Raw genomic sequence first — 20,508 nt, 5'->3', positions numbered from 1 at the left:
TCAAAATATACGATATTGTAGGGCAGCAGTGATACCTCGCAAAATGTCAATCCACAGCTTCAATTATTCTAGTTTCTAGTGTTAAGTACTTGACCACATCACACTTGTTCTAAACTCGATTTTAGTTGAAATTCTCAGCACATATTCTGCAAGAGAATACGAAGTTAAAAATGAAATAATATTAACTCGCCATTCAAAAAAGTAAAATAATTGATTACGATAATACAAAATAAATAGTAAAAGCACTAGGTATATAATGCATGTTTATAAATTGTAAGCGATACATTTTTGTTTTTTTTTTCAATGATTTTCAACTGTACCAGAAAAATATTTTTTAAAATATCACTACCGCAAACTACGTGGAAATCAAGCATGTATCCGTGATCAATTTTCGGGGGAGGTTAAAATATATTTAATATTTTAATAAATTTAGTTGTACAATAATATACATAAAGTGTGTTGTTAGCCTTTGTTATATTATAAATATATAACTTATTTTAATTTTGGGTGGGGAGGGGAGTTAAACCCCTAACCACTACCCCCTTGTATACGGGTTTTATGGAAATATATTTTAATAATATGAAAAATGTCATATTATATTAATATGTTCTTATAAGCTTTGAGGTATTCAGTGTTATTTATTATAGATTAAAGCAAACATATACATATTATATTATAGATTGTAAATTTTCATTTAACATTATTTTATTTAAAAAAAAACCTACCTCAATTCGTGATCTACTCATATAAAGTAAATGTTTTAATTATTTAATTTAGATAAAATTTATTTTTATTTTCGTATCATCAGTTCATCACGTTTTGCAACTTTATCAACTTTTAATGCCTTTTCCGTAAAAAGTGAATCTAGTCTAACCAGCTAACACTAAGGAGGATTAAAAAAATATACCATTGCTTTTTTAATAATTGGGTTATTAACATTATAGATTGATTGGAATTTTTACGCGAAACCAGTTTTTGACAAAATTGATTGTCTTTTATTGATTATTCTTCGTTTAATTCAAAAACGAATTATAAACTCCCCGTTTATTACATTGCATCAGGCCAAAATCTCAGATTACTCTTTTCCGACCAATTTTCAAACATAATTTAAAGCGTTGTATAATCTTTTACTATTACACTTCATCACTGTCCTCGCCAAAAGTACATTTACCACCTACAATCCTGTGTAGCTAAGGACATACTGTACTTTGGAATCCCAACGGTTTAACCAACCACGAATATGAATTAATTACGATTATAAATTGAAAAAAGAATCGATATAACATTTGATATCTTCGGAATACATTTTACATCCAATTGCCAATACGAAATGTTCGTTCTCATTTTCTTCACGCCGTCCCAATAATATCACCCACGGTGGTGTCGTAATAATTATCAGATCATCGCTCCAATATTTATCCAGTTTCTGTAAATAATAATGACCTTCTGCTAGCAGCGACAATATTAACGGTTAACCTAATCCAAGTGCTAATCACCATTGCAGCTGTGTATTGTCCTTTTAAATATAAAATAACATATACAAAATTAAATAAATTATTTGAGTCCTTTATCAATTCTTTAGGTGGTGATCTAAATGTCAAAAACCGATATTGGGGCTGCCACACAACAAATCCAAATGGGCGTTCGTCGCTCTTAATTTCAAACAATTAACAGCAGCCTTATGTCCTTATCTCACTATCCTGAACCCCCAAATACGACCCCTATTGGCTATAAACTTCTACCAGAAAGCGTCCAGATATTTTAAAAATTTTCGTGACAACAATCCCAACTTTAATAACTTTACAAAAATTGTGCTACAATATTACACCCAAGTTCTGACCATACTCCAGTCGTTTCTTTGGATGCTCTTTCCTCTTCACGTCCAGTAAAACATGTCTAAAACATAGTTCTATATTCGAACTGAGTTAAGTTTCGTAAAATAATAGAACAAAAAAATAAACCTAACTACTTGGCTAAATACACCGAACGATACCTACGATGCCGTTCAAAATCTATCCAATCAGCTGCTTGGAATTCAACCACATTTCAAAGTTACTATACTAAACTCTCATTCAACACTACCTCATGTTCGTGAACTATAATAATGCAACACGCCAAGCTAGTTTTCCCCACGACAAAAATACTCTCAACAATTTTGTCTTATCTCTCAAGTTCATATAAGTACTTGAAAAATAAACCTAAACTAACTATAACTAACCTTTAACTTACAAGACGGGCTGTGAACCCCCCTCTTTACAAATTTCATTAAATTATAAAAACTTATTAATATCATAAATGCAAAATATGTTACCAAAATTATATATACCTTAACACGTAAACTGAGGGATAAAATGTTTTACTAAAATAAATTTGAATACCTATTTATTACAAAAATAATACCTAGCTAGGCATGTAATCATATATTGGTACCTAATTTAAGTATTTAAAATTTAAACATTTATATTACATAATTTATGTAAAAGCGTGTTACGGTGTATTGTCCACAAGTATGTTATATTATCCTGGCACACTCGATGACCATTGTCCAGTATAGAAATATGAAATTCAAATCAGAATTTAAATATAATTTAGTTTATCATATAGCTATAAATTATTTAAAACAAATTACTTATTTCAACAATTTTGTACGAAAAAATAAAAAATAGGATTAATATTGAATTAAACCATTCAAGTATACACACTATATTACCTCAAGTTTGACAAATTGATATAAATTATAATTGTAGATGAAGTATTTTTTGCATTGATCGTCATACTGGTATCAATCAAACAAATAAAAAGTTGTGGATATAACAAAAAAGTGTTGGGTACAAATTGGAAGATCATGATATGGGATATAGGCACTTCAACGACTACTTTAAAAAAAGGATGTAAATACTATCACAATATGTCTAACATATAGTGCCATATGCATAAATGAAGATTTACTTACATGTAAATAAAAGTTTATAAAGTCTAAGTTAAATATGTGCATAGTAAAGTCTTTTAGGAGAATTTCATTTATTTTTATTGTTTGCCCATTTACAAGCTCAGGAAAATTATGCTGAAGAACATTGGCTAAAAAAATAATTACTCAGTCACACAAGCGATCTGCTAACTTTTATTTCTTAATCACAATTAAATTATTTAGATGTTACCAAAAAGTTTTGTAAAGGTTATATTTATGAAAAATGTGAATAATTTTTAAAAGAAACTATGCATGATCCACTTGACAAGAAATAGGTAGATGGATATAGTCATTCTTTATAATAGCTGATTCTCAGATTCATTAATGAACATTTTAGCATGTGGTCCAGTAGGCTATCTGCAAAAGACAGTATAGTACTAGTCTATTTAAATTTTTTTACTAATCATATCAGAAAAATATAAGGGGAAAAACATTTTTTTTAGGTATAAGAAGAATAGAAAAATGTTATGTTGATATTATGATATTGAGAGGACAAATGGCAACATTATTGGAAAAAAATTATACAGCTACCAACAGTTATTATGTTGTATCTTGCTATCTTGGATGATTAACTGTCAAATTCTCTAAATGAAAACTAGATTTATGATAGAATTCTGAGTTGTCAACGTCTTATGCAACACTCGAAATAATTATTTTGAGGTTTATGGACCTACAAATAAGTAATAATAAAAAATACTTCAACTGTTTATTTACCTATGGAAATTGTCACAGGCATAGACAACTATTGGAGCTTTTGATAGAATTGATAATGTGTTGTATATATAAAGGTCAATATATTACTATAAAATTATTTTTATTATGAATCTTTGTTGTAAATAATCTATACTACATTTTTTTATTTTATAAGTATTGGATCGTTAATGAAAATAATACCAATTATCACATTAATATAAAAAGTATACTTTTGAATACAGGATATTATGCATATTTATATAATATATTATAATCAATTATCTATTGTAGAGCTTAACAAAATTGTAAAATAAAAAGTGCAAAAACAATAAAAATAGACTTCCGCATAAATATAAAAACATATTACAATTTACATATTGAAAAATAATTTTCTGCAGAAATAAATGTTTTGGTAACCGTATCAGTAGAAAAAAAAATTTAAAAATATTCAACTTTTACATTATTTTAAGTGTACAATAAAATTATTATAATAAGTACACAATAAACTATACACAGCATGTTTTTTTATAATTATATGTAGAGTAATATTAACATTTAAATGTTTGAACACTTGATATTAAATAATAAACAATTCATGTTTTACACAACATACATTAGTTTCAATTTTTTCTTAATTGTCAATGATTATAAATACAGACATACATTTTAAAATATAAATAAGTACATTATATAAATATTGAATTTAAACTGTAAGTCCTGCTCAATATTTTTATTTCTTTAAAAATAGATACATTTTTTGTATTTCTGAAAACTCGTATAATATTTTAAAACCCGTGCTTCGTCAAAATAAATTATTTTAAATCATTTTATTCTTAACATAGCCCTGCTTAAAACTCACTATTTTTTGTTTATCTACTATTCGATAGTTATTTTTAAAATTTGATTTTATCTAATAAAAGGTATATTTCATAAAGCAAAATACAGGAAATATATTTTATTGTACAACTGGTAATCATATTTTCTTCTCAAATAATCAATATTTTAAAAACATTTTAAGTATTTTTGGGAAATATTTTAAGCTGATTTGGTTTTTGTATGAAATCATAAGAAATTTGCAAGGCTACCAATCAAACAAAAAATGTGAAGTTTATATGAATGAAAAATTGGAGACATACTAAAGACAACTAATTTTATTTTGCTTAAAATTATTATACAATCATAACTTAAGATATTTTTGATGAAAAAAAGTATTTATAGACACTAAGTGAATTTTAAAATTTTAAGTTTATTTATCTAAATATGTTTAAAGAAATAAAAAATGGGGAACAATTGACAGTACATTACTACAAGTCTAAACTATTAATTTATTATTTATATATAAATATATAATAAAGGGGATTGAGGTAGTTGAGAAATTAGGTTAAATTAAATGCCTTAAATTTATAGAGCATACATTTTATTTTGAGGGGTTAAGAAATATTTTCAAATAATAAATCTAAAAATGACTTTCTTTTTAAATATATTTAACTTTTTAAGTCATAAATACTGGTTTCTATAAATGAAACAAGCAACATAGGATTGAGTATTTAAATACAAGTATAAAATATCTATATACTTGCTTTTTAGTGAAATAAAATAAATAAAAATAAAACAATGGCTCAAAATCATGTAGTAGGTAAATAAATATATAGTCAGTAACTCATAATAATGGAAACCTGTTCCTTTAAACTTAAGATAGATGTTAAATTTAACCTTAAATATTTGAATAATTTAAAAAAATTTAGGATTTGTTTGATTATTAACAGTTATTGTGTTAAATTTAAAAACAAAATAAATGTATACAGGAAAAACTAAACAATTTTTACCAAGGCCCTTAGTAATAAAACATATTGTTATGTTTGATAAACACTAAGACATGAAAAATTAATGTAGTTTTACCAAACATGTAACCATTTTTTCTTAACATAACTTATTAGTTACTACGTTTGAACAATTTGAGTTTCTGGTTAAGTCAAGCTCTTGATGGACCATCTATTTGCATTGAGTGTAACACTTCATCCAAAAGTTGTAATGCTCGGTGTAAATGAACCTTATAATGATTGTAAAAGCAAATTTAAGTTCTTTGTTATATTATTATTTTGTAACACTAAATTTAATATGAATGTTGTAGGATAACATACTTCTATCCAGCATGGAGTCTCTTTAATGCTACTTCGTCGATAGTCGGGACCCCAACCTTTTACAAAACTTAATCTTAATATGCACAATCTTCTTAAATCGTCTACTCCAATACCTGCAGCAGCACTCAAGCCTTAAATAAAATTTAAAAATGTAAGGTTAAATTCTATGATTAAATGTAATTAATTAGTGATTAACAGAATCACATACTTATAGCTGGAGCAATACCTCCCACACTATGTGGTCCTGCTAGGTGTCCTGCGACGGCAGCTGCTTGTGCAGCAGCTGCATTTTGAGCAGTTTCGGCTTGTTGATGCATTTGCCTATAACACTGTCTAAGATCAAAAACCTAAATAATTTAAAACATGTATTATATCAATAAAAAAATTATTTATCATATTTCAGTTATCAAAATGTACTTAACATACTTTAATGTATGCATGAGGATAAATTTTATGGACAGCATCTCCAGGTGCTCGGCCAGCTTCTCTATCTAAGTAATACGACTGCACAAAAACTGAATGATCACTCTGACATTTTAACCAAACATCTCCTTCTCCTATCAGATCTAGTTGGATACCTTTCCCAATATGCAATCTGTAAAGACCATTATTTATTAAAACTAACTAAAATTGACTTATATTGTAAATCACGAGCTCACGCTAAAAATTAATATTGTTGCTTATAATTACCTAGCTTTTTCACTTTGTTCTGTCCTATGAACATTACTAAGGGCTCCCAAACAAAATCGATTACTGCCAGAAGGATCGACATAACCATCAACAGTAACATGAGGGCAAGTAGATGTAACCTTGAATGTTTCTCCAACTTGAGTATCTAATTCAAAGTAAGCAATTGAACACCAATATTCAGGAGCTGGCTGAGATGATAATAAACCACTCAATCCCATTTCAGACACTCCCCCTATAAGAACAATATAATTACATTATAAGATATATTTAAATAAAATATCACTCTAAAACCATAGATATTAAATTTACTTACAAAATGTTGGATGTGGTGGTTGCATTGAATGTGTATAAGTAAGTGTGCTTTGTACTGGTCGATTAACTGTTGTTGTACCAGGCATCGGGGTCGTAGGTCCTTGATAATCATGAGGTGTCATTGTTTGACTAGGTACTGTAAATTCAATAAAAATATTAATCAATTGATTGAAAATACCTTTATTAAAGAATAATATAATTACATAAATTTTCTTCCTCTTGTCCCGGGAACATACTAGGATTTTGTAATGGCATGTTTGGTGGTCCTGTAATAAAAAAGGTTATAAATTAGTAATTGTTTATAAAATTAGCAACAATTATTTTTTAACTGATCTACCTTTTACTAGATACAAAAGTATACAATTTAACTAATAAGTGTAGTTTAATAGCCATGTATTTTCTATACTATACAGATACGTAAAATATTCAAAAGCTTTGTTATACATTTAAACTAAGTTTTAATGGTATTTACAAACAACTATAAAAATAAAAAATAAAATAAATAATAATACAAAACATTCAACATGATAAACAATGTAAGCAAATAAGAAAATATGAATTAAAAACCTTCAGAAAAAATATTTTTCATTTCATTTTGAAGTTAATGAAAATGTATTAAACAATATTAATTGATTAAAAATAAAATGATCAAGTAACAATTACTAAGGAATAATGCAGCTAATATTTTCTTAATTAAAATATATTTTGAATTTTAAACTGAAAACTTAATTTTATTGATGATATATTATAAATAAATAAAAACAGATATAAAAAACACTAAAAGCAATTAATTAGGGGAACATTTTAGTGGTATTCATTTTTATGTCATTGCCAACATTCACAATTGTTAAATAATTCCTAAGAATATACTTGAAGGGTTGGCTTTACTAATGAATTGTTTTTTAAAATATGAATTAAGTGATGACACTAAGATTAAAGCACAAATAGATTATTTATACTATTTCATATTGATTTTAAACTCAAGTCAATGTAAATGATAAATATACAACCATTTTAAAGTATGCCCAAAATTGTAACTTAAATCTTATAATAATAATAAATAATTAGCTGAATTTCATGATTTAATTTAACAAAATATTTATTTTTATTATATTTCAGAACTCAAGTAAACTTACTATTAGTAAAGCAACTTACTATTGGGGGGTATATGTGATGGAGTACCAGGCATCCAATTGTTACACGGTTCAGTCTTAACCTGTACTTGAGAATTAATACCAATTTGATGACTAGGACGTTGTGGCTGCTGTAATGTAGGCCGAAACATACCAATATCTCCTACAAATAATTATATTCTACTAATAACTACACATGCAAAACAATAAAAAATTCTAAAACATAAAATAATTCATTTCAATACTTAATATTTGGAAATATAGAAAATATTAACCTTTCAATACCATGCAATTTATATTTTATGAATTTAAATATATTCTCATAGTTAATTCTTACCAGCAGCTTGAGGGACAGTTGATTGTTGAGATACATCAGTGGCTGGATTTTGTTGATGATATAAAGGAGGTAAGTGATGTTGTACAGTCACAGCCGGGCTATTTCCAGATACATCACTGTCCATATTAGAACTACTAACTTGACTAGAACCAGGTGGCGAGGGAGACATTCCTCCCCCACCAGCTGTATACTCATCTCTTAGGCCAATTATTCGGCCAGAACCATTAGTAGATGTACCACTTTGTAATGTTAGACCACTTAAATCTAAACAGTTACTAGACTTAGTAAATAATCATAGCAATAAGTAAATAATTATTAATTACCTATGCCTGGTGATACAACTCGTTCATAATGATATGGATTAACACACACATTATCACATTTTAAGTCAAAAGCATATTGGCAGTACTTTAAGTGTTTGAGTTCATTCTTATGTAAATCTGGCCATCGCCAGATTCTTGCGTATATTACATGCGGAAAACCTTTACGTCCAGCTACCTATACCAAAATAAAATTTAGATTATAAATAATAATTACTATTTGTGTAAAAGATACTTAATTAATGTATGAAATATTTAATTTCTGAACTAATATTTAGAACATTCAAATATCAACATGCATGTACTTGAGTACATTTAATTTTTGCTTATAACAATGAACGATTCCATTAAATAAGTAAAATTCTCAAATATTAAGAGGGCGCTACACATATATTAGTTGTCTCCATCTTACAAGTGCGTAACATAGCTAATTTGCTCTTAGTAGATTACGTTTATTCAGTTAGTTTAAAAATTAGACTTAATTGACCTATTATGAAACTGGATGGTAAGAACATTATCATTGTTTATAAATGAGTTTTTTACGATAACTTAGTTTTTAAGTGAGTTATGAATATTTTTAATTTACTCTTTTCCATATACAAATAACTTGCTAAAAAATCGAACTATTGTACTGTGATTTTCTTAACATCAAATTTCATAATATTTCGATTCACTTTAATTTTTAAGCTAACGGAGCTAAACGTGATCTACTGAGCGTACATTTGCTATGTTATGCACTTGAAAGACGGAAACAACAAATGGTTATGTAGCATCCTATTAATAGTACTAATATACTAATAATCTAAATATAATCAGTAATAACTCACCTGTAACCGTCCATCTAATGTTCTTTGAATTGTAACACATTTACTCGGATGTGAACCATTTGTGGTTATAGCCAGAATAAGACTATCTAATTCATCCCTTTTTTCCTAAGTAATTAGTATAACATTAATTACTTATAAGCTATTCAATTATAGAAATATATCGTAGTGAATTTTATCATAATAGCATAGATATCTAGATAAGATCTCATCTACTAAAATTAATAATTTACATTAGGCAACTCAGGTATACCTAGCAAAACTTAATTTTAATTTTCCATTAAATAGTTACCTTTAACTTTTTAACTAGTGATTCAATAGCTCGTTTGGCAAATCCTTCGCTTTCCCATCCCTGTCGATGGCACATCAAACTGTGTACTATACTCAAACAGGCATCAGCTGACGTCGGTGCACTGGTTTGTTGCATTTCTCTGGCTTAAATTAAAGAAATAAACTAGGTACTAAGATGAAAAAAAAGAACTACTAACTATTAAGGAGTGATTTAAATTCATAAAAAACATTCATTTTTAAATATATTTTGGTGTAGTTATTTTACAGCAGAAAAGTGAAAATGACAAACCATTACAGGGACTGCAAACCCTTTGTCACAGTTGGTCTACGGTCTTCGGATGCATAACTCCACAAGGGATTTAATATTTTATAATAATTTCAGCGATAGATAGGTATTTTAAAATTTTTTATATTGTTATTCGTTCGTATTAAAAATACAAACTCAAAATTTTAGAGGTTGGTATTTTAAATAAAATTGTAAATATTTTGACCCATGATTAATTCCTACAGATCACAGGACACAGACCCGTTTGTCTGCGATACCTCCAAGGGTCCAGAGTTCAGACCATTGACCAACACGGACAGATGATGGTTCGTAAACATTACGCCCCCCACCTAGCAACTGTGCACACAACAATCCACGATCGCGTCCCACGGGCCATCGTGTAGGTACATTCTAGTCCTATCAAGTCGAACACCGAAGTCATTAACGACGATAATCAACACCTCGGACAGAACGGACTAGACCAATTACAGGCAATAGAACGTACTTGGTTGAGGAGCTGGCGGGTGTTGTATTTGTGTCGGCTGAGGAGCTTGTGCATACTGTTGTGACATCATGTGCGCATCGGTTTCCATTTCACGGTTTTCGAAATTAATTAATCGTACCACGGAATTAAATAAAAACAACAAAGAAATATCAGATAACTCCCAATCGCAAAAAAAATTCGCACCACCAACATTGGGTTGTTGTCAATGTTGTGGTCGGTTTATTTTATATTACACTTCGGATGGGCGTGTTTTTGTCAAGGGTTTCCCAAATGCAATTGGATCGGGAGTTGGCGCGCGTATTTACGAAAATCTACCGGTGAACGGGTCAACATAGACACCTCATATTTTCATTTTTTTTTCGGCATTGTCGTAAATGCACTAGACTATATTTAGGTTAGGCATGAGGGTAAACAAACTCAAATGGTATCTTTGGTGGGGTGGTAATTAAAGTAAAAATTTTGTACAGAAATTGTTTCACATAAATGTATATTTATACATATATGATTATTGTCTATTGAAATAGAACTTTAATCTATGAAAAACTTACCCCATAAATAAAAAAAAAATGAAATATATTGTTTATTATACATTTTTATTTTATTAATATAACCTGAGTAAAAATAGTTAAAGTACATTATCATCATACAATTTTATACTAAATCAATTACTGTAATAGTTTAAAAATTGGTGTATAGTTGGGACTAAACCTATATTTTTAATAATGTAACATTGTATTTAAGTATTTACCCCCGCCAACCCACAATATTATATTATATTTATATATTATTTACTTATAACAAAGTTATGATGTTAATAATGTGGTCGAAAGGGGGGGAGTTGATCTGTAGACTAGAACTTAGTATAGACTCACATTGGCTAGCATCTTTTTGTAAAATTGATGAAATTGCATACAAATCAAGGTTTTAAAGTGTTAAGGTATTTATGATTAACAAAGCAAAAATAACTAATATCAAAACATTTTTTAATCATTGTTTCTATAAATAAAAAATTTCAGATAACTAGGCTAAATTAACAATTTAATATGAAAACATCATAAAATAGTAATCAAAAAATAGTTTTTTCTTCATATTATTATATCAATAAATATAGCAACAAACCAAGTCCATTATGTATTTGTATACAATACATAATGACAAAAAGTATACATTTTTTGAACAAAATAAGTATAATTTTTTTTTAACAAAAAGTAAATACATAATGCAGAAAAAAATCAAAATTGTATCTTGAGTAAAAAGCAATAGCAAAAATTACTTAAAAATTATAACACTAAAGTATAAAAATGTAAATTACAATTTAATTTTTATCGGTGAAAATGTTATCTCAAATATTATTTTAATAAATGATTTTACCAAGACCCTAGTCAAAATTTAATTTCGTTCTGATAATATTTTGTTAGTTTTTCTGATATTCTGGATTCCTTTTTTCTTTTCATGTTTCTGAAACATAAATATTGCAATATTAAATATATAAATTCAGGTTTGAATTCTAAAAATATAAAACAGAGTGTATATTATACTCAATTGATAACACTTAAAAGAAGTTATTAATTATTATATGTTTACCTTTAAAACCTTAGGGCTATTTTCTTTAGATGGTAAATTGGATTCAGATCCGTTTAAGGATTGTGTGCTAGAACTTATAGATGAAGGGGTGGAATTTATTACCGATTCGCTGATATCAACTAAATATTTTTGAATAATATCTCGTCTCAATGTTGTGTTAACAAAATCTGGAGTGTCAAATTGTTTTCTTTTTGGTGTATATCCTATTATAAAACATTTAAAATATAGTTGTATATAATAAATAATTTTTCATTTGAAAATCATACCTAATGGTGTACATTGTTTAGATTCATTCAAAAACATATTTATATTTGTTTCTTGTCTGAAAAATTCTTCTTTAACACATAAGCTGCCTGTACTCAAACTATCATCCTGTTTTTCCCTGAGAACTGAAAAATTTGCATGGAACTCTTTTGAAATATTTTCAAAATTATCCATTGTTTTTTTAGCATCCTGAAGGGTTTCGGATACACTGTTAGTTGTCTTCTATTATTAAAATTCAAAAATTAATAAAATTGTTTCCTTTAAAAATATAGTATTTAAATATATTACAATAATGTTATCATCAGCAGTTTCTATATGAGTTTTTATTTCTTGAGTCAAATGATTTAATTCTTTATTTATTAAAGTTGAAATTATTGTAAGTTCATCCTTGTTATTACCACACTTCTCTGATAATGTTTTTAATTGAGCGCCATCAATTATGGTATTCATTGTTACACGACTCTTTAGAGAAACAAAATTTTTCACAATATAGATAGTTAAAAAAAATCCAAAAACTCGAATTATTAATATATTAAATTACCTCATTTGTATGCCGTTCAATTGGTTCGAGTAAATTAGAATTTTGTAAATGTATTCTTTCCAATGTTTGTAAACATGGTACCAAATCTTTAATTCCTTTATCTTGGTTTGTGAACATTTCTGATAATTCATTATTTTGAGTGTTGAATTCTAAATGTATTTCATCATATGCTTTTGTCTCTTCAGCATTTTGAATATTTTCTAAGAATTGAGTGTTGAATTGTTGGCATTGTAAACTATAGTTAATAAACTGATCCTTAATCTTTTGAATTTTCTAAAGAAATAACATATATTATAAATAGTTAGTATTGTTAGCGAAACTTTTAATCTAAAGGATTACGGATCAGGACTAGTTTAATAAATTTAAACTACAAGGTATAACGAAAGTAATAGGCCTAGCGGCTGGTATATTAACGGTTAACAGATTAAATAATAATGTCACACTGACACAACAGTAAAACTAAAACGATTAAACCGTGAAATATAACATTAAATTATCAAAATATACGTTGTGGTAGGCCACGCCGCCACGGTCGCACGGGAGTACACGGCTCGATAACGGCGACACCGGTCTCTTGCGAGAGTTAACACAAAACTAGTTCGAGCCGCCACAGGGCCGCTGCACCGTGCCTACCGTAACAACTGGCCCGGGGCGCAGTGTGACCAGTTCGGGACACACTGTGCCTCCACGGCCTTACAACTTAATAAAATGGTCGCTAACAGTATACATTTATTATTTTTATTTAAGTATAACAACTTTACTTTTAATGTTTCTTGTTTTTCAATATCCATTGATTCATAGCATTTTTTCAAACGGTTAATATAAAGGTTTTCAATGGATTTATTAAAAGCCTCTTGAGTAGCCAAACGATACTTAATTTCACACAGTACATCATTTATATTTTTATTGTAAGATTTTGTCTGGAAAAAAACAATATATTTACTAATTATATCAAATTAGAGAATTTACAATTTAACAATAAAAAATTTAACTAGTTTTGAAAATAAATTTATATATTCTTCCTTAATTTTGAACAATGTATTCACCTAAACTGAGTCTTAAACATTTGTAAAATATTTTAAATTAAAAATTTGGGATTAACTTATTATTAAGTACCTCATTAATATGATTTGAAATCGCATCATGATATAAATCCATAGATTTAGAAACATTAATTATTGTTTCTGATTTTTCCATTATATTAAATTCTAAAAGTTCCATTTCCTTTAGCAAATTAAGTATTGTTTGGTCAATTTTACTTTTTTCATTTTCTCCATGATTCAATATGTCCATTATCTAAATAAAAGTAATGTTGAACATCAGGAAAAATAATTTTCTATTAAATAATTTTACAACGAAATTACTTGTTTTTTCATATTGGTGAAAATATTCACGGTTGCATCATTATTATTATTCATCTTATTCATAACTACTTTTAGACTATTATTGATTGAAGTATTTTGATTAAGCATGTCGTCTAAAATAAACGATTGTTTAAAGTAAATTTAATATAACTCTTAAAAAAAATGTTACCATTGAGTTTATCTTGTGTATCTAAATATTCTCTATTTTTGTTTTCAAATATCATTAAAGTATTTGAAAATGAAGTATTTGTTTCCATGACTCGATTCCTCAACTTTTCAATGGCGGATTCATTTGTTTTTTCGACATCACTAGATAATTTTAATATGCATTAAATCAATAAATCAATTTAAAATATCAAATTTAACTCACATAGTGCGTTCTATTTTATCATGAAGTAATTTCATGTCATTTTCATAAGTTTCAGCCAAGGACCTTAAGTTTGTTGCTTCTTCATCAAGTTTAACAATAAGACTGTCTCTTCTATCGCGTTCATCCATCGTTCGTATCAAATCAACTTTTAATTCCCTCATAATCTCCTTCAAATATAAAACCAGAGTAGTAAATAAAATTTTTGAAACTACCTATAAGCCCTTGTAATATAATAAAATGACAAAATTTAGGTAAAAATAATAATTTTTTAAAGTCAAGTACTTGAATACTTAACCTAACTTGTAAAGTGTCGAGTACACTGAAATTGCAGGGTTCTACACATAGTATACATATTACTATATAAGTTTAATAATTTAATAGATACAGTAAAAATGTAATAATTAAATGAAAATAATATAACAGTAGAGAAAAGTCAAGTACTCAATAAAGGTTAGGTGTGTAGTAAAAATGTACTAGACTAGAGAACTTGAACTAAACTTGAATTTTTTATAAATTGAGTATTGGCTAATTTCCTTTAAAAATAAAAAATTAGAAACATACTTCTTTTTTATTTAATTCTTCATTAACAGCTCGAATTGTAGCAATTTTTTCACAGATGTCTGCTTCATTTTTTTCTAATCTCAACACCATATCATTGTAATTTTCTTCAGCTACATAAACACCATTTTTATCTCTAGTAGCGACTAAATCTCGTTTAAGTTTTTCTATTTCATCAGTATACTCCTACAATAATTAATTATTTCAATTAATTAGTTAAATATTTTAATTTGTAGTTAGCAAATATATATATATATATATACCCGGATTAGTGCTTTTTTTGTAAATTTCTGATTTACTTCTGGCTTATTTTTTATGCTCTTAGCCCTAGAAGCATAATCCAATGTGCTCATAGTTTCTTCCAAATTGCAATGTGATGGGGATATAGTAGCAATAATAGACGTTTTAGTTTTACCTCCCAAAGAATCTTGCAATAGACGAGTAAGTTTTGATTCTCTATAAAAAAAAATTAAAACTGAATTTGTAATCAACAATTCTAACTAAATTTGTTTACCTGTATGGAACATGAGGGGTTTGTTCCACAAGTGATGTAATACAACGACCAAGTGTAAGTAAAGATTTATTAATATTACCAGCTTCACAAGCTCGTCTATCAATTGCACCAGATCGTCCAATATTTTCACTACCAGCCAAGTCTACAAGGTTCAACTTTCCAACTCTAACAATATCTTCATTCTCAATAGTTGACTCTTTGATATGAACTGTTATAGTAAATATAGTATGCGAGCGACTAAAAAATAATATAATCATAAGCAAAGTAAAATTGCAAAATGCAGAAAGTATTAATAAAGTTATATATTATTTTACCTAGATTGAGCATTCATTAATGTTGCAGCTGTTTGTCGTCTTTTTGATCCCTTTTCTAGTAACTTATAGACTTCATTTTTGTTACTGACAATAACTTCTTCTAAACCACGTACAATTACAGAACCTTTTTTTTCTTCAAAAATCCTGTATTAAAATGTGATTAATATATACATAGTTGAATACATTTTTTACATTTAAAAATAGTTTTTTTTTTTTTACCTAAGTGATTTATTAGATGGTTCTTCTGAACAAGAAAGAAGATCAAAAATGTCTTCATTATATAGTTCTAAAAATGATGCTCTAACAGTATGTTCAACTTGTAAGAGTCTAAGTTCATCAAACATATGACTTAAAGCTCGTGGAATAATCCCTGAAATTGGATCCTGAAATAATATTGTAACAAAAATTGTACATTAATTAAAAATAAGAATTGTGCATTGATACTTTTATTAAGAGGGTGTTGAACCGTCATATGTTGCGGTTTTTATCTTACACACCTTTAAGAGGACGCCACACCCGCATGTATTGTCTCCGACGTACAAGTGCGTTGCATAGCAAATTTTACGCTCAGATCACGTTTATCTCCGTTAATTTTTATAATAGGTCAATTCACTCTAAATTTTAAATTAACGGAGATAAACATGATCTTCTGAGTGTAAAATTTGGTATACTACGCACTTGTACGACGGAGACAACACATGCGGGTGTGGCGTCTTCTTAATAGTGTATAATAGTTAATGTTGGAGCAATTTACATACAATCAACTTATAGTTCAGAACATGTAAAGTCGCTCCTGAGTACCAGTAACCGACCAGATGGTCACAGGTTCTCAACCTATACCTTTATTATCGTAGACAATGCAGCTTTTGCTGTGTCGAGTATATTGGGGATAACTGAGGTGAAATTTGAACAAAGTTTTATTTTTTTAATGAGAAAAATTAAATTTAAATTTAACAAATTATTCAAGTGATAATTCATAATAAAATAAAAACTCTCAGCTTAAGCAGTTTATAATATATTTATATAATATTTACATTTACTTGAATATTAACTTTACCTAAATAAATTGCAGTAAGAGCCTGGTAAATATATTTTTATAAACAAATCTCTAAATTAATTTGTACTTATTATATGCATGTTTATATAATTAACTTATAATATACCGTATTCCAAGATATTGACGATTGTCCATTTAATCTATCACCTTCCATGGTAAAAGTTTTTCCTGTTCCAGTTTGTCCATATGCAAATACTGTACAATTATAGCCATCCAACACTTCTTTAATTAATGGATATACAACAACATTATAAACATCAACCTTAACAGAAATAACATAAAAATTAAGCAGGTTAATAAATAATTAATGTTATATGAATAAATACTTGTTTTGAATTTTGTCCAAAAACTTTATCAAAATGGAATGTTTTAGTACGACGATCAGCTAAGACAGTTTTTTCTGTTACTATTACTTCTTTATGGTTAGATGAAACGTCCACAACAGATAAACCTTTACTTTTATCTGTATCATTCATAGGCCTTTTAAAATATGAAACACAAAATTAATAATTTGTAGAGTACCTATAAAATACTTCTAGAACAAAAATGTTCATAGATACCTACCTACATAATATTGTTCTATAACTAAATATAATATATCGGGTATTTCAGGTTTAGTTAATAATTTAAACAAGTAAGGAGTCTCAATTCACTCCTGAACAATACTTGGCTGATATTATATTTAATGAGGTGGGTATATAATATATATTTTAATTCCCATTTAAATTACCCACCATCATTCTTGCTTAATAATAATAAAACTATAATTATCATCAAAAATGTGTTACAAATAATTGCAATAGTAATACATATTTAATTAAATTTATTGCCTAAGGTATACCTATAAGTGACTATTTCCCTGATTTAATTTTTATTACTTGCTGTTTTTTTTTGTGTACATTTAGGACATATAGGTAAATACTTCACTCATTCCTGAAAAATTTAACTACACCTGGTTTTTGCCAGGTTCTATTTAGTGATTGAAAGTATATTAAAGAGTAGCAAAAATTAATTTGAATAATTGTTGGATAATGATTTAAATCCATATTTTCATAACAATATTCAAAAAGTAATTTTTAAATTCAACTTTACATGTAAGTATTCGGAAGTTTTATATTTCAATATTAATTTATTATTTTCATGAACCTAAGATATAAGTGAGTTAAATAACATGAACGGATTATTGTAACCTATATTTAAAATTAGTTTTTTTTTTTAGAAAAATTGAGTGATTATTTACAAAATAATTATTACTTTTGATCTCATTAGACATAATATTTAATATATAATTTTAAAAAAATATTGAGGAAATGTATATGATATTGTTTAATTTATACCTCACTCTGACGAAAACTTCAATCGGTTTTTCATTTGGAGAATTTTTTTTCTGAAGAAAATGGTCTGCCATTGTCAATTTTTTTTCCAAAACAATCAAATGACTATTTATTAAATCAAAATACGTGAGAAATTATTATTAAAACTGACTTATGACAGTTAGAAGTTATAGCAATTGTTATGAATTTAAGTCAATTTTACGTATGAGTTTTTTACATTAATACATTAACAGTTAACACATTCACTTTACACAATACGATTAAAACTTGACCGACAACTGTAGCGCAGCAGGCTGCAGACGTTAGTACGTCAGACACTAAAGACTAAAAATTCACTAGCAGTGAGTGTCTTTGGTCTCGGTGTCAGAAATTCATGAGTATCGAACAGCAGCATTCAGCAAGTGACAAACTGACAATAGAAATATAGTCAATATTGAATCTCTAAATTTGACCGTTAAAACTTGAATTATGTAAACAAATAGTTACCAACCAATCAACACTCAGTATACAATCATTGACCACAGTTCATAATAATTGTCGGCCATATTGCTTAAAGATTATCATGGATAATAAAACAAAAAGCCGTTATTTGATATGGATCGCTACACTAACTTTTCACAAACATGAAACAATTCACTAACTTTTGTTCCTGAAAATAGTCGTTTCAAAGTAAATTTTTAAATTAAATCTGTTATAAGCCTTGTTATAAGTGTACACTGTATAAGCTTTTTTTTAATTCGATGATGGAAATTGAATGGTTCAATGGTGTGGTAAGGTGGTAACGAATATTTTATCAATGAAAATCAATTTTTTTTCCCTGTCAGATACACAAAGTTCAACGCCATCTATGTTTTAGACGGAAACATAGTACCTATTGTTTATTATTAATGGGACACCAAAATAATACTATATTATTCGATCTTATAATATATTTGGTGAGTTGGTGACACTCTGAGCTCTGACACAGTATATAACACCTGTCCATCTCCTGCACTCACGACCTGGACCGTTACCCCCACCCCCTCCCAACTGGTTGAATTTTTCGTAATTATAAATTATGAGTCGGAGATTTCTTCGTAGCAAGGCACTGTAGTCAGTGGCGTATTTTGGGTGATTTCTCGGGGGGTGTCAACATTTATTGATCCTCAAAAACAAAATTTTTACTATTATTTACTAATGTAAAAAGACATTGAATTAATTGTTTAACAAATTAATATGTTAGGAATTTACAAGAAGTTTTACATTTGATAAAAATAGTATACTATAAAATAAGTGACAACACTAATGTCCAATATATTAGGACTTTTTTTTAAATGTCGGGGGGTGTCAAGACATGGAGGACACCCCCCCCCCCCCCCCCTAAAAAAAAATACGCCACTGACTGTAGTTGTTCGTTAATAATAATACAACATTACATTATTACAACTACTGAAGAAAAAATAAATTACAATTCAAAGACCAGTCCCCAGCAGTCGGCAGTATTATTTAGTTATATATTAATTATGGTTGATAATTATGGTTGACTCCGCAATAGTGTAAACTAATACAAAATATAAGAAGAGCAAGAGCTCCTTGTTCTCCTTCTCATTGACTTTGACTTTACGCTGTTAGCAATTTAAGAGTTTACTGATACCAAAATCTTAATAGCCGACTGCTAAGGAGTAGGTACATGAATGAAATGATAAAAAATTGGGCTACTTTAAAAGAACGCGGTATAATATTGTATACATTTTATTGGGAGTATTTTAAATAGGTATATTATTATATATATATATATATATATATGTATTTTTTTATGAGTTAATATGTATGGTTATTTATGTTTTACTTAATTATTTATGACTATTTAATTTTTAATGTTATTTTTTTTTTATTAGCTTATAACATTTTTAATTTATAATAAGTAATTATAAACCCTGTGCAGTGCGCATAAGCATAACACTACTGCCTCGAGCAGCGCCTATAACGAATTTTGATTTTTTTTTTTTTGCTTAGTTATTTACTAGTGTAAATTAGGTAGACACCTATATAAAGTCATAGGTAAGTATATAGTTAGGTACAACATATCGTACACATAGACAATGTTTGAAATACATTATAAATCTATTAAAACTTAACCTATAACCTAT

General features: G+C 27.8%; 2 protein-coding genes across 4 annotated transcripts; both read right to left on the bottom strand.

Annotated features, from left to right (window-relative positions):
- Nucleotides 1–3,908: 3,908 nt before the first annotated feature.
- Nucleotides 3,909–10,679, bottom strand: Med (Smad/Smad4 homolog Medea). Of its 3 annotated transcripts, none has more exons than XM_089221680.1 (13): nt 9,999–10,441; nt 9,711–9,853; nt 9,422–9,526; nt 8,598–8,772; nt 8,275–8,538; nt 7,960–8,100; nt 7,008–7,070; nt 6,806–6,940; nt 6,493–6,724; nt 6,229–6,397; nt 6,011–6,149; nt 5,803–5,933; nt 3,912–5,711 (listed from the first exon to the last, which is right to left on the bottom strand). In XM_089221680.1, the coding sequence occupies exons 2-13, from the start codon at nt 9,843–9,845 to the stop codon at nt 5,634–5,636; spliced, it is 1,767 nt and encodes a 588-aa protein (XP_089077806.1). In that variant the 5' UTR covers nt 9,846–9,853; nt 9,999–10,441; the 3' UTR covers nt 3,912–5,633. The 3 variants fall into 3 exon arrangements, with proteins under 3 accessions (XP_089077807.1, XP_089077806.1, XP_089077803.1); XM_089221677.1 differs by lacking the exon at nt 9,999–10,441 and adding an exon at nt 10,480–10,679 and having other exon boundaries at nt 3,915–5,711; XM_089221681.1 differs by lacking the exons at nt 7,960–8,100; nt 9,999–10,441 and adding an exon at nt 10,480–10,679 and having other exon boundaries at nt 3,909–5,711.
- Nucleotides 10,680–11,441: 762 nt separating this feature from the next.
- LOC107162460 (uncharacterized) lies at nt 11,442–18,788 on the bottom strand. Its single transcript, XM_015509374.2, has 18 exons — nt 18,383–18,788; nt 17,372–17,525; nt 17,152–17,307; nt 16,208–16,371; nt 15,989–16,132; nt 15,675–15,911; nt 15,424–15,616; nt 15,164–15,346; nt 14,603–14,769; nt 14,402–14,541; nt 14,233–14,345; nt 13,985–14,164; nt 13,630–13,788; nt 12,869–13,141; nt 12,616–12,789; nt 12,330–12,549; nt 12,064–12,266; nt 11,442–11,937 (listed from the first exon to the last, which is right to left on the bottom strand). The coding sequence occupies exons 1-18, from the start codon at nt 18,451–18,453 to the stop codon at nt 11,869–11,871; spliced, it is 3,000 nt and encodes a 999-aa protein (XP_015364860.2). The 5' UTR covers nt 18,454–18,788; the 3' UTR covers nt 11,442–11,868.
- Nucleotides 18,789–20,508: the final 1,720 nt, after the last annotated feature.

This window comes from Diuraphis noxia, unplaced genomic scaffold, assembly GCF_037042655.1.
Source record: "Diuraphis noxia isolate RWA-SAM2 unplaced genomic scaffold, SU_Dnox_SAM2 contig0002, whole genome shotgun sequence".
Lineage (NCBI taxonomy): Eukaryota > Metazoa > Arthropoda > Insecta > Hemiptera > Aphididae > Diuraphis > Diuraphis noxia.
The sequence above is the reverse complement of the archived record's forward strand: the minus strand, read 5'-3'. Positions and strand labels throughout refer to the sequence as shown.